Genomic DNA, 13,621 nt, shown 5'->3' on the forward strand with positions numbered 1-13,621 from the left:
CCTCAGTACGACATCTGGGGAAACACCGTCAACGTAGCCAGTCGCATGGACAGCACAGGGGTTCCGGATCGGATTCAGGTACGCATGCAACCTCCATGCATCCAACCAGGCACAGCACGTCCACTACAGCACTAAATACCTGAGCAAGGGTGTCATGGAGGAACTATAGCGCCATTGGCAGCATCCCAACCACATATGGGTCCAAGGGTTCAAGACCCGGGTTAGATTTCATCCCACAGTCATTTCCCAATCCCACCCCCATTTCCTTTTCCCACTTGCTTCCTGTCCTATTTGCAAAACTGGCAAAAAGCCCCAAATAACCTTGTCTCTGTGTGCCTTGTTCCTTACCTTACAGGTGACCAATGACCTGCGCCAGGTGCTGGATAAGAAAGGCTACCAGCTGGAGTGTCGCGGAGTGGTCAAAGTCAAAGGCAAGGGCGAGATGACCACCTATTTCTTGAATGCCGGACCTTCCAAAAGTTAGCACCGGCCGCTGGACTGGGATGAAACGACATTCTCTTCAGCTTTCCTTCCCCCAAGGCTAAGTAAGGGGGGTGGGGGAGTGGTGGTGGTGGTGGTGGTGGTGGTGGTGGTGTAAGAAGAAGAACGAATCGACAAAAACCCACCCTCACCCCATGTCAAAACCAGTAGCCATGCCACCACTTGAAAAGAAAAACAAAACAAAGAGGCAACGATAAGCAAACCAAGAGAAAGGAAAGACTACGAGACTCGGCTCTTGAGAGGGGAAAGCTCTCGTGTTGTGGCCCACTAGCGGGGGCACGCACATCCAAGGACGATTGTTATGTAGTTTTTAAAGTCGCTCTCTCAGGCTTCTTGAAAGATGCAAAGTCTGTTTATTTAACTAAAGGCCTTCAGCCGATGAAGAAAAATGCTGTACATATAGCTTTTTTTTCTCTCTGACTTTTTGTGCAACATCCATTTTTTCGCCATGTCTTTTGTTTTTTTTATTTTGGAAATTATGACTACAGGTACTTGTTTACTGTTTGTTTTTCTCTTTTTTTCAGAATTCTTTATTTATTTTAACCTTGATGTTTTGTGCAAAAAAAAAGTATTTTATGGGGAAAACATTTGAAGAAATACATGCACATATATACAGTACATAGGTATGTACTGATGTATATATGTGTATGAAAGTATTTACAAGATATATGTATAAATTGAAGAGAAAATAATATCGACCAAAGACCAAAGTATTTAACAGAAAACTAAATGAGACGTGTTGGTTTGGCCTCTACAGCCTCACAGCTGTGTGGATTTGAAGTGTATGCCCTGAGGTCTCAGTTCTGGTGCGTCTCAGCTTTGCTTTTGAAGGCCACAGCAACGTCCTCGTTTTGGTTGACAAAGTATAAAAATATATAAATATCTCTATGTATTATTTGAGGTATTTTAGGCCTCTTGGGATCTGAAGCCTTTAAGAAAAAGGTGGCTGATGCTTACGTTTCTTTTTAATTTTTTTTCCGTCCATCTCTTTCTCCCCGTCGTTTTTGGTTTTGATGGAGGAAGGAAAGCAGGTTCCCCACAGTCACAGGTCACTGTCATGTGGGGAGTGTCTGTCAAAGTCTGAAGTCTGTCGGGAACCACCAAGGAACCTCAAGCAAGACTACTAGCCATTTCCTGTGGTAGGGCGAGGGTGTCGCGGGGTGACTGCAGATTCTAGCGGCCGGCAGGCTCTTCCCTCAGGAGGCTTTGACTGGGCACGTCCAAGAACACCTCCAGTCAGCCCAACGCCACCGTAAACGTTCCGTCGTCAATCTCTTCTTTTTGAAAAGAAGTATTTTTTTGGTACAGAGAGACCTTACTGAGACACAGGGAGAGAGAAGACAGCCACAGGATTGGATACCATGGTACCACACAGTTTGTTGCATTCGAATTCCTATAAGAGAGACTTTTTTTCTAAAAAAGAAAGAAATATATAAGAAATCTATAAATTATGACTGAATACTGTGCTTTGTTATCTTGAAGGGGCATAACTCTTTTCACTGTGAGGTTTCTATGATACGACAAACTGCTTTCTTGCCAAACCTAACTGCTCTAAAGCATGTCTGATTGTGGTATCTTCAGCATCCGTTTGTTTGTTTGTTTGTTTTGAGTTTTAAATGTTGGGTATTTTGTATCACCTCTGTATTCATTATTTTTATTCTTCTTATTATAGTTGTTAAAATGCATATTATTATGATTCCATTCCAACGTGAAGGAACAAAGAAGGCTATGTGCTCTGGAAATGCTTAGACGTAAGCCCAAGCTCATATGGTACCAACTGATCAACTCCAGTCAGTGTCCAGTTGAACAGTATTGCAGCCACAAATGAGTCTCTACTCCCTGACTCAGAAAAAAAAAAATCAAGCATGTTTCCTTGCATGGTTTAGTCACACATTTCGTTATTTTTTTCAAAGTCCATGAAGAGCATAGTAGCTTTTCAGACATAAAGGTTTTTGCGATGAGGAAAAAAACAAAAATGCTGCTATCTTAATTATGGCAGCATGCAGCTTCTTGTCAAGACACTACACATAGAGACAGACGGGAGGACCTAGCTGTTCGACTAGGACTAAGTCGTTGAGATGGTCATGAGCCGTCCACACTGCATGTGTGCGACAAGATGGATTTGCCTTAAATTATCAGCTCCCCTCACGGAGGGATGTAAACAGTGCCTCCCTGCCAGAAACAGTCAGTCGTCTAGAGAAGGAGAGACAGACAGAAATGTGTCTCCTTCCAGCAAGAGTGTGTGTATTAAAACAGCTCAATTTCTAAGCAATCAGAGCATTTGGTCTCAGATAGGGAGAATATACTGTAACTGTATGGGCTTTTTGTTGTTTTGTTTCCTTTTGTTGGTTTGCTTTCTGATCTGCCCAAGCTCTTACTGGTCTCGCTCAGTCAGCACCCTGATTTCCTGCATCTCACCATGGGTCCACCCCACTGGCCATGACAGTTGATCAAGTTTGTACCAAAAACAGCTTGTGCCTTTTCGCTTCCCTCAGCAGTACCACGGACACACAGGGTGCCTCTCATGCAGCGTTTATAGTCCTCCCTCGCTCCTCGGGCGTCGGTCCTCACTGATCTACATAAAGAAAGATAGAAGAAGGGATAGACTATCCCATTGTTGCCGCCCCATCATTCTTTATGTAGATCAGTGAGGATCGAGGGCTGAGGAACGAGGGAGGACGCATAAATGCTGGATGAGAGGCACCTACAGTGCAGTCAGCGGCGGGGCCACACACACACTGTGGGGGAGGTCAAAGGTTAAAGGTTAGCATGAAGAGTTACACACCTAGAGCTGGAATATATTAAGACTTTTGTGGTGAGGGGGGCGGGGGGGTGGTACAGGGGAATGGGAGAGGGCAGGTGGATTTTAATGAAGTATTTTAGGACTACTGAAAACTCACACTGGGGCCTCTGTCTGGATCAGGCCTGAAGAACTCTGATCATTTTTTTGTTGTTTTGTTTTGATTTGTTTTGCTTCGTTTTTATTTTTTTTTCTCTTTACTTTGTGGAAGGACTAGAAAAGGGATAAGTATTTCAACTTTTTTGCAGAAAGTTGAAAAAGACTGACAAACATAGAAATAACATTTCCCCTTGAAAAAAATAAAAGTGTCTGTTTTGATTTCTGTTTTTCATTCAGTGAGCATACTCACCTAACTGAAGCTACATGTGCACCACACTCACTTGTGCTTTTGCTCCTTTTGTCATCCTAAAACACATATGACCGTCTGGTTGTGAAACAGTTGGGCAGTATTTGAAAGCTCAGTGTGCCTGGACACTGTCCAGAGGAGGAGTAACTGAAGAAGCCTAACTTAGATCCAGTAGGTCCTTAAATATTTTACACACTGCATTGAGGCAGATGCACTTGTTGACAGAGACTAATGCAGCCCCTGTAATGAAGATGCCATCTCTGCTCTATTACCTATAACTCATTCACTTACAGTACATCTGCATACTGTCTAGAGACAAAAAAAAAAAACAAGTGCAATCTACTGGCTTTTCCTTTATTTTGTAATTGGATATTGATAACAATTTGAGGAGGAGCAAGTAAATATTCTTTTGATTTGGTATTGGGCTACAATGTTCATTGTATTACTAGTGCACTACTTTGACATCTAAAGTAGGTTATTTTGTATCCGCCAACACAAAGCAGCAAGGAAACAGTTGGCACAAGTGTAAGGTAAAATAAAACCACAGTGCTACTGACCTTCTGACAAATACATTTCTTATGAATATGGAAAAAAAATATATAGACTATAGAAATACTACGCTATATGAAGAACAATTTATTAGCCACACAAGCATTCATTTTCCAGCTGCAGAAGTCAGAACAAGCTAAACTCTCGGTCAGTCATGGACATCTCCATCACGAATCTGAGGAGGAAACAGGAAGGTTTGAGATGATCCCTCTAAAACATTAAACATATTCAAAGTAAAAGCAGTATACAGTATCAGGATATTTCTGATTAATGTCCCTCGTCTCCCCAGCTTTTCAACAGAACAACTGTTAGCAGTAGCATCTTAAGCAGACACCGATCGTCAACCCAAACAGGCGGATACTTACTTGGTCATCTCGCTGTGCTTGCGAGGGAACCTGCGCGTTCTTGTCCACTGCTCATTACTTGGTAGCCACCATCCGTAATGCTGGGCATCAGTGATGGGTATCACATAGAGTTGGTTGGGGGCTGTGCACGAATAGAACAAGAGTGCACAAGAACTTGCTGTGTAAAAAGTGTAAGAACTTGCTGACTGGTACAAATGAATAATGCATGTATTTGACAACTGGAGTTGACTAACATTCCTTCAGGCTACTTACATCTTGGCGTTTGAGCTCGTCTTAGCATTTCTCTATAGCTCAGTTGGCTGCCGCGATGTAAGTCTATGCTGTAAGGGAGAGGTTGGTTGTAAATACTGCATGTGTCGGTACACGACGGCCTCCTCGTGGGATGAATGGGAGGTAATTCTGGCACTCTAACCCGATCTGTTAAATATGAACATGATTCGTTTGGTCATATACGCTGATGTTATGTTACTCATAGACAAGATCATCTGCTTCAAAGGAAGAAAATCCAACTCACTAACGTAGCCTACCTGTATGGGAATGTGAGTGTAGCTGCTAGCTATCGATAGGTAAAATAGCCGCCTTTGAAGCAAATGGGCTTGTCTTCAAGTCAAATACAGTCTTTACGCATGACATTTACCTTGAGTGTCGGAAGTTTTAGGGAGCATCCGATCTCCAAGTGGATTCTGGTAACCACAGTTTGTAACCCCGAAGAATGCCATTGGTTTATTTGAGCACAAGTGCCCTGCACACTGCTTTGACAAGTTTCCGAAATCTTTTTTTCTGTTTAGGTGGTAACTATGGTTACTAGCACCGCCCTTCGTGACAGACTTTCTAAAATTCTTTAGAACTGTTTAGAACTAATTATGTTCTAGTCTAGTTGAAGAGATGGGCTACTCATCTATGCGGTTCTTATTATAATAGATCAGTGGGGCTACTGCATAGACATAAGCTATATAAAGCTGTAGGCCTATATGGAAATTACTTTCGGTCGGATGCAAATGAATACTAATTTAACGTAACACGTAATAAATAGGCCTACGTAGCCTATACGTAAATAAAATATAATGTTGTTTATTAGGCCTAACATTTAGGGATCACAAGTGAACTGAAATATGTGGAAACTAACTGTCTATCTACAGTAGTTGTCTTGTTTTTCACTATATTCTACACTAGAAACATGGTCAGATTGCAGCCTAAAACCCAGCAGACACACGAAATAATCTAATTAGCTGCATGATCAAATGCACCTGTCGTAGAAGTTCATTCCGTGGAATGCATGTTTGATGGTGGAAATGAGTTATTCCATCACCCCCGTTTTAAACTGAACGATCATAAATAGCCTACCTCTGCAGAATCTTCCTAAACTCCTGATAAGGGCTGAGGTAAGATGTCTTAGCTACGTCACCGCAAAGGCTTTAACTCACGTAGGCTAAACACAGACTTTATGGCATAGGCTATAGTTTCCTCAGAGCTAGCTGCACGGCCTGTAATGATGCCACACCTGTGTTGCACCATTGTTGCCGTTTCTGTGTAAAAAACAAAAAAAATTGTCGACATCCACATTTCCGTGGCTGACCGAATTCAGGCTTAGGCCCACTTTGTAGCGTAGTCGTTATTGAAATGTAAATGCGCCTCATGTTGCTAATTGTTGTTGTTTGTGTTACTGCACAGGCCTTTCTTCATCATGTTACGCATGTTATCACGTCGCCATTCACGGCGTCTGAAGCTCCTAGCGCTGAGCGTTGCCCTCTTCCTCATGCTGCTCCTGGTTACTCTGCAGCAGGGAGGAGAAGGCACTATGTCCCCAGCGCTCTGGCCTCTTGCTCTCCCCAGAACTCAGGAGTGGGTGAAGGTCTTTGTAAGGTTTGCAGCCAGCAGCAACCTAACTTTTCAAATCGTAGCCCCTCAGCCTCCATCTCTCGGGCTGCGGCCCACGACAGTGGACCCCCTTTGCCCGTCAGGATTTTACAACAGTGTTGAGCTGAGGCCCCACCTGCAGAGGCCTCCAGACAACCCAAATAGTCCAGGGGCCTATGGGGGGGCCTTTGTGTCAAAGCACCTCAGCCCAGAGGAGCAGAGAGAGATGAAGCAGGGCTTGAGTAAGCATTGCTTCAACCAGTTTGCCAGTGACCGCATCTCTGTGCACCGAAGTCTGGGCAATGACACACGGCCCCCTGAGTAAGAATAACTGGAAACAGCGTAATTATATTCGGCTTAATAATTAGTTGTTAGTCTAGTCTATAAATGGCAGACATTTTGACAACCAAATCTACCAAAGGTCAAATTCAATGCAACACTGATAGTTATCTTGACCTGTTTATGGATGTTTTGTTGAAGATGCCATAGCTGGTTGGGTGGAAGCTCAGTTTACAGGTAGTTTGAGTATACACATTCAGTGTAAGCCATACAGTTGATCTGAAAGGTTTTGTGTTGCCAGATGTGTTGATCATCTCTTCCGCCGCTGCCCACCCCTGCCATCCACTAGTGTTATCATCGTATTCCATAATGAGGCGTGGTCCACTCTCCTTCGCACTGTTTATAGCGTGCTGCATACCGCACCTGCTGTCCTGCTCAAGGAAGTCATCTTAGTGGATGATGCTAGCACTCTGGGTGGGTACCTGGATGTTGCCTACAGGTTGTTGTGTGAATTCAACAGCATCAACATACTGTATACCAACATATTCAAGTTTTCTTTTATTTTCCTGTGTTGTTTCATATCAAAAGATAATTTAAGAGCACCTTTAGAACATCATATCCAGGCCCTCAAGATGGTGCGTGTGCTTCGGCAGCAGGAGAGAAAAGGACTAGTAGCTGCCAGGCTGCTGGGTGCACGAGAAGCCAGTGGAGAGGTTCTCACGTTTCTGGACTCCCACTGTAAGTACTGAAGCACAGCATGTACTGATACAGTCAGTCAAACAGAACAATCGTCGGTCATAAAGCATTGCTTGAATACCCCCGGAAAATAGCCTGAAATCACCCCTGTGTCAGAGTGCCGTTTAGGCCATTCAGTTGCCGTGGAAAATCTGAGAAACATGAGCAACTCTGTGCTATAAATCTAGTCAGTTGGTCTGGGAAGTTTAGTTGGCGTGGGATGCTTGTGAGAAATATGTGCAACCCTGTGTTTTCCCACAAGGTGAGTGCTTCCATGGCTGGCTGGAGCCTCTACTGGCACGCATTGTGCAGGAGCCCACAGCGGTGGTCAGCCCTGACATAGCCATCATAGACCAGAACAGCCTGAAATTCACCAGGCCAATGCCCACCCAACGGGTACACAGCCGAGGCAACTTCGACTGGAGCCTGAACTTTGGCTGGGAGAGCATACCCAGTCAGGAAAGAATCAAACTGAAAGACGAAACCTACCCAGTGAGGTGAATACATACACCGTTTGCATACACCTTGGAGGACAAAGTGCCTCTCTGCTAAGACAAATGGAGTGAATGGCTATTCTGTGAAGAGCAAATAAAGCTGTATACTACAGATGTGAAGAACAGGAAAATCTGCAAGAGAACAGGCCACCACAGACCTAAACAGTCATGTTTACAAATACCCTAATCCATATCCTGTCTCTGTTTACGTTTTATTTATGATGTAGTGCTAAAATGCACCATGATGTTGTCAACTCATGTTTGGTAGATCTATAAAATAACAATGAAATTCCAGTTTGTCATTTCAAGATGTCCTATGTCATCATTTGCAAAGATACAACCGTGTACTCTTTGTTTAAACATGTTGCACTCAGGACTCCAGTGTTTGCTGGTGGCCTTTTTTCCATATCTAAAGCTTTCTTTGAATTCATTGGGACCTATGATGACAAAATGGAGATTTGGGGAGGAGAGAACATTGAGATGTCCTTCAGGGTATGTTGTTCATTTAATTTTACTGTTCTCTTCCCGAGTCTTTATGGTCTGCATCTTTAAGATGTTCTGTACTTGGATGTTTAAGGGTGCAGTCAGTGATTGTTGAATCTGACATGAAAAATGGTGAGGTTGAAATTGCATGCAATCATCTCCTCGCGATCTGCTAGCTGCCCACCCATGAATACACAATAATGATTATAAAAAAGTGGTCCCTGCTCTGAAAAAACTTGAAACCAACAATTGCGGACAGCGTGTCCCCCAAACAAAAATTAAACACTGTGTGGGAGGGAGGGGTGAACCTCCCTGGTTTATCGTTTGGTCCTTGGTTAAAATATAGTACATTGTTTTGGACCAAAGTGTCAATACATTTAAATATAAACATAAACAAACACGACTTCCTGCACAACAGCTCCTTTAAGTGTTTCACTGTTGCTGCACAGTATCTCATTGTGGTGCCCTGCAGGTGTGGCTGTGTGGGGGACAGCTGGAGATTATTCCGTGCTCGGTGGTGGGCCACATCTTTCGCTCCAGCAGTCCCCACTCCTTCCCCAAGGGCACTGAGGTGATCTCACGCAATCAGGTGCGCCTGGCCGAGGTCTGGATGGACGACTACAAACAAATATTCTATCGTATGAACAAAAAGGCAGCAGCAATAGCTCAAGAGGTAAGGTCTCTTTGATGAGGCCTGTCTGATTTGAGATAAAACTGTGTATTTTGCAGGAAGGCAATATCTGTATGCATTTGCTGATTATAATGAATCAATTTACATATTCAAACTGCTTTGCTTCATCTGTGTCGTTGTTTGTCTAATTCTGCCTCTTATTTATCATTTGTTTGTCTTTTTCAGAAGGATTATGGTGACATATCAGAGCGGCTCAGACTCAAAGAGAGATTGAACTGTAAACATTTCACCTGGTACCTGAACCATGTCTACCCAGAGGCGTATGTCCCTGACATGAACCCAGTCCTCTTCGGAGCGGTAATTGTACTTTTTAAATTTAAGCAACACAATGTAGTTATTTTACTTCTAATGGTGGACTAAAGCTCATTTTGGTGAATAGGCAGGAATGTGTCTTGTCAACGCCGAATGCCTGTCCAGAATGCCTTACATTATTTACATGTACAAATTCACAAAAAGGCAAAATCCTGCCTTAAACTTATACAACCTCAAAATGAGCAGTATTACCTGTTCATCTACCTGTTGTGTGGTCATGGTGTACAGGTCAAAAACATGGGGTCAGAGACGTGTCTTGATGTTGGTGATAAGAAGCTACCAAGGAAGCCTTTGATGATGTACATGTGTCACAACATGGGTGGCAACCAGGTACCGATAAGTTTGTCTACAATAATGGTATTTATTGCCTCTGCCCTGATAATCTTGATGCCTTGGAATCATGAACAATATGTTAATGAACTGTTGAAATTGTATTTTGCAGACATTTCATTTCCAAAGTAACAAACATTTCATTAGCCTACATGTTACAGTCTTGTTTGTTTGTTTGTTTGTTTGTTTGTTTGTCATGGTAGAAGGAAATACATGACTTCGAGGCCCCCAGCAATTATGTAGAAATCATGTTTAACCTCTTGACCATGTTTACAGCTGAAACGGCTTTCATATCAATGAACTATTTTCCTCCACTTCCTTATTCCTTAGTATTTTGAGTTCACGTCGCAACAGGAACTGCGTCACAGTTCAGGGCGGCAAGTGTGTCTGCACGCTACCTTGGATCCAGATCCTGTCAGGATGGACCCATGCACCTATAGGGGCAATGGGACACAGGTGACACCCCAGCAAGAGTGGCTCATTACCCTCGTACTCCCAAAGGTGACTGAGTCAGAGTCTGGAGGGATCCTCTGTGTCTATTTTTAGTGATGAACTGTGTCAATGCTGTACACTTAGTCTAGAGGATGTCAAAATAGTCATAAATTGCTCTAGGCATTGAATGGGGACAAGCATGTGGATTGAAATCTACACCAATGCACACATTTTCCATATTTTCCAATGGTTTTGAAAGTGTAGTAATCTTAGTAACCTGAGCTGATGTTACATGTGTTGTGGACTACTTTTAGGTGTTCCTTCTGAAAAATGGCGTGCTGGAGAAATGCTTAACCCTAGTCGGAGACAAAGTGGTTTTGAAGCGATGTGACCTTGCACAGTTGTACCAGTACTGGACATTCATCTGATCATATCAGTCACTGGAAGATGAGAAAATCAAAGCAACTGCAGGCATACACTTAGACTGTGATTCTGGAAAATGTGTATGTATGATGTATAATAAACCCTATTAAAAGTCTATAATTTGCTTGACGTTTTCTGTATTCTAAGACTGGTCTATGAAAATTAGCTTTTAATTGTTTTCAGTTACAGTGCCTATAGAAAGTTATCATACCCTTTTGAAATAGTTACTTTTTTTGTCTTACAGCCTGAAATCAAAACCATTTTAAAAAAAATCTTTTCCAGTTTTATTTACAAATGTAGCTGTACAACATCAAAATAATGAAAAAAAAGTCAACAGTTCTGAAAATTAATAAAAAATGTAAAACTAGAATAACAGGGTTGGAAAAGTCATCATACCCCTGACTTAATACTTTGTCAAGCTTCCTTTTGCTTTCATTACAGCCATCAATCTGTTTGGATATGTCTCTATTATAGCTCTGCACACCTAGATAGGGGAATATTTGCCCAATTTTCCGTGCAGAATTGTTAAAATTTAGTCAAATTCTGTAGGGAATGGCGATGGACTGCTCTCTTCAAGTCAATCCACATATTTTCTATAGGATTTAAGTCAGGGCTCTGACTTTGCCACTCAAGGATATTCACCATCCTATCCTTAAGCCACTGCTTTGTTCTTTTGGCAGTATGTTTAGGATTTTTGTCGTGTTGGAAGGCGAATGACCTCCCCATCCTCAGCTGTTTAGGAGAGGGACGCAGGTTTTCCTCAAGAATTTTGGTGTACTTGGCAGCATCCATTTTCCCTTCTATCCTGACCAATTGCCCAGTCCCCGCTGAAGAGAAACATCCCCAAAACATAATGTTGCCCCCACCATGCTTCAAAGTAGGTATGGTGTGTTTCGGGTGTGTTTGGGTGTGTATACTATGTTTGGTTAGCGCCTGGAGCTCAGTCCAAAAACTTCAATCTTAGTCTCCAAAAAGTTCGATCTTAGTCTCATCTGACCATATAAGCTTTTTCCACATGGTAGCAGAATATTCCAGATGTGTTTTTGCACTGAACTCCAAGCGCAATGTTTGGCGAAAACCAACACAGTACACCACCCAAAACACACCATACCTAGTGTGAAGCATGGTGGGGGCAACATTATGTTATGGGGATGTTTCTTTTCAGCGGGAACTGGGCAATTGGTCAGGATAGAAGGGAAAATGGATGCTGCCAAGTACACCCACATTCTTAAGGAAAACATGCGTCCCTCTCCTAGACAGCTGAGGATGGGGAGGTCATTCGCCTTCCAACACGACAATAATCCTAAACATACTGCCAAAAGAACAAAGCAGTGGCTTAAGGATAGGATGGTGAATATCCTTGAGTGGCAAAGTCAGAGCCCTGACTTAAATCCTATAGAAAATATGTGGATTGACTTGAAGAGAGCAGTCCATCGCCATTCCCTACAGAATTTGACTACATTTTAACATTTTTGTACAGAAAATTGGGCAAATATTCCCCTATCTAGGTGTGCAAAGCTATAATAGAGACATATCCAAACAGATTGATGGCTGTAATGAAAGCAAAAGGGAGCTTTACAAAGTATTAAGTCAGGGGTATGATGACTTTTCCAACCCTGTTATTCTAGTTTTTCATTTTTTATTAATTTTCAGAACTGTTTACTTTTTTTTCATTATTTTGATGTTGTACAGCTAAATTTGTTAATAAAACTGGAAAAGATTTTTTTTAAAAATGGGTTTTGATTTCAGGCTTTAAGACAAAAAAAGTAACTAGAATGCATTTCCCCGATGGGAAAGTGCGAAGTGTGCTTGCTCCGACGCGCCGCGACAGCTTCCCGGCAGGAGACGCGACCGCTCGCCCTCAGGTCAAAGCGCCAAAGTTTGGCCAAGACGCGAAGCTGCTTTGAATTTGGCGGCGTTGCCCTCGATTGCCGAATTCTTAAACTGACGTGAAGGGTTGCCTAGGTTCATCAGTGGTATGTCCCAGAGCACCTCAATGTAAAAATGTGGATGTCATCCCAAAGAAGTAAAGAGATATGAGACAAAATGCATTTTTGCTAATTGCGACGCCCCCCTAGTGGCCAAATTACACCAAATTTACTGAGGCTACTTTGGATGGTGTCCAAAATCATCCCACCAAATATGGTCTTGACACCTCAAAGCGTTTCCGAGATTTGACCTCACTTCCTGTTTGGAGGCTTCGCCATCGAATTTGATTGGCTGCCATGGGCGAACGCTTTGATGTATGGAAATGAAATGTACACCTCTAAGGTCTGTAGACCTTGTGTTGAATTATGTATGAGTTGTTCACGTGTAGCCAGCATGAAACACGTAACCACTGAAAGAAGGAAGGAGCCTAAGGAACTAGGCATGTTTCTAGAACAAATACGAGTAATGTTAGGAGAATTGCGGGAACATCTACTGTTTACTCACTGTTGAGTAAGTTGCAATGTGTTATAGCCTCAAATTGATGGTAGAATAAACAGGACGACTCACCTGTTCAAATGGTGTAATAGGATCAAATTTGGTGTTGATATGTCAAAGCAACCAGGCTGTTACTGGTTAACGTTTCTGAATATGAAATCGATTTTGGATTGGTTGCATGTGACAAAAGCTATGCCATTTCCTGTCCAGACAGCATTCATATTCAGAAATACTGTACACCGGCAACAAGGCACACACACACACACACACACACACACACACACACACACACACACACACACACACACACACACACACACACACACACATACACACACCCCTTTCAAACCCAAATATCTGTCTGTTACGTCTGCCTCTTGTCCACAAACTGCATGTTGCACAGTTCACCCACATCTACCCACAATTCTTTGATTTATTAATAATCCCTGCATTAAAAAACTGCAATGTGTCAAATCTTAATATATATATATATGTATATACTGTATGGGCAATTCCATGCAAAACTGTCAAGTCCATAACCCCACACAGCGTCAAACTATGATGTGGATGATGATTTCTTAAAAGTTTACCCTTTCGCTC

The 13,621-nt window shown here is 42.5% G+C and overlaps 3 protein-coding genes across 8 annotated transcripts in view; 2 read left to right on the forward strand and 1 right to left on the reverse strand.

Annotated features, from left to right (window-relative positions):
• The window catches only part of adcy6a (adenylate cyclase 6a), an 80,508-nt gene extending 76,889 nt beyond the window's left edge, over positions 1 to 3,619 (forward strand). For all 4 annotated transcript variants that reach the window (XM_062540728.1, XM_062540726.1, XM_062540725.1 and 1 more), the window contains 2 exons: positions 1 to 78; positions 356 to 3,619. The exon at positions 1 to 78 is cut by the window's left edge and continues 47 nt beyond it. In XM_062540728.1, coding sequence (XP_062396712.1) covers positions 1 to 78; positions 356 to 484 — 207 coding nt within the window. In that variant the 3' untranslated portion in view covers positions 485 to 3,619. The remainder of the gene's footprint in view (positions 79 to 355) is intronic.
• Positions 3,620 to 4,263: 644 nt separating this feature from the next.
• LOC134087307 (sperm microtubule inner protein 11-like) lies at positions 4,264 to 5,344 on the reverse strand. Its single transcript, XM_062540729.1, has 4 exons — positions 5,199 to 5,344; positions 4,814 to 4,978; positions 4,562 to 4,682; positions 4,264 to 4,371 (listed from the first exon to the last, which is right to left on the reverse strand). The coding sequence occupies exons 1-4, from the start codon at positions 5,278 to 5,280 to the stop codon at positions 4,323 to 4,325; spliced, it is 417 nt and encodes a 138-aa protein (XP_062396713.1). The 5' UTR covers positions 5,281 to 5,344; the 3' UTR covers positions 4,264 to 4,322.
• Positions 5,345 to 5,787: 443 nt separating this feature from the next.
• On the forward strand, positions 5,788 to 10,726 carry LOC134087308 (polypeptide N-acetylgalactosaminyltransferase 6-like). 3 transcript variants are annotated; one of them, XM_062540730.1, is made up of 11 exons: positions 5,788 to 5,943; positions 6,233 to 6,739; positions 6,999 to 7,171; positions 7,286 to 7,435; positions 7,695 to 7,929; positions 8,301 to 8,418; positions 8,882 to 9,082; positions 9,266 to 9,397; positions 9,641 to 9,742; positions 10,073 to 10,243; positions 10,489 to 10,726. In XM_062540730.1, exons 2-11 carry the CDS (start codon positions 6,246 to 6,248, stop codon positions 10,600 to 10,602), a joined length of 1,890 nt encoding a protein of 629 aa, XP_062396714.1. In that variant the 5' UTR covers positions 5,788 to 5,943; positions 6,233 to 6,245; the 3' UTR covers positions 10,603 to 10,726. The 3 variants fall into 3 exon arrangements, with proteins under 3 accessions (XP_062396714.1, XP_062396715.1, XP_062396716.1); XM_062540731.1 differs by having other exon boundaries at positions 9,269 to 9,397; XM_062540732.1 differs by having other exon boundaries at positions 6,233 to 6,424.
• The last annotated feature ends 2,895 nt before the right edge of the window (positions 10,727 to 13,621 follow it).

This window comes from Sardina pilchardus, chromosome 7 (assembly GCF_963854185.1).
Source record: "Sardina pilchardus chromosome 7, fSarPil1.1, whole genome shotgun sequence".
Classification (NCBI taxonomy): domain Eukaryota; kingdom Metazoa; phylum Chordata; class Actinopteri; order Clupeiformes; family Clupeidae; genus Sardina; species Sardina pilchardus.

Bases quoted from the DNA above. Each gene is read 5' to 3' on its own strand.
- LOC134087308 (XM_062540730.1), top strand. From the start codon at position 6,246: ATGTTACGCATGTTATCACGTCGCCATTCACGGCGTCTGAAGCTCCTA. The intron at 8,419-8,881 runs GTATGTTGTTCA...GGTGCCCTGCAG, and splicing joins ACATTGAGATGTCCTTCAGG to GTGTGGCTGTGTGGGGGACA. The intron at 9,743-10,072 runs GTACCGATAAGT...CTTATTCCTTAG, and splicing joins ACAACATGGGTGGCAACCAG to TATTTTGAGTTCACGTCGCA.
- LOC134087307 (XM_062540729.1), bottom strand. From the start codon at position 5,280: ATGGCATTCTTCGGGGTTACAAACTGTGGTTACCAGAATCCACTTGGA. The intron at 4,979-5,198 runs GTAAATGTCATG...CATATTTAACAG, and splicing joins TAAAACTTCCGACACTCAAG to ATCGGGTTAGAGTGCCAGAA. The intron at 4,372-4,561 runs GTAAGTATCCGC...TTTCCTCCTCAG, and splicing joins AAGCACAGCGAGATGACCAA to ATTCGTGATGGAGATGTCCA.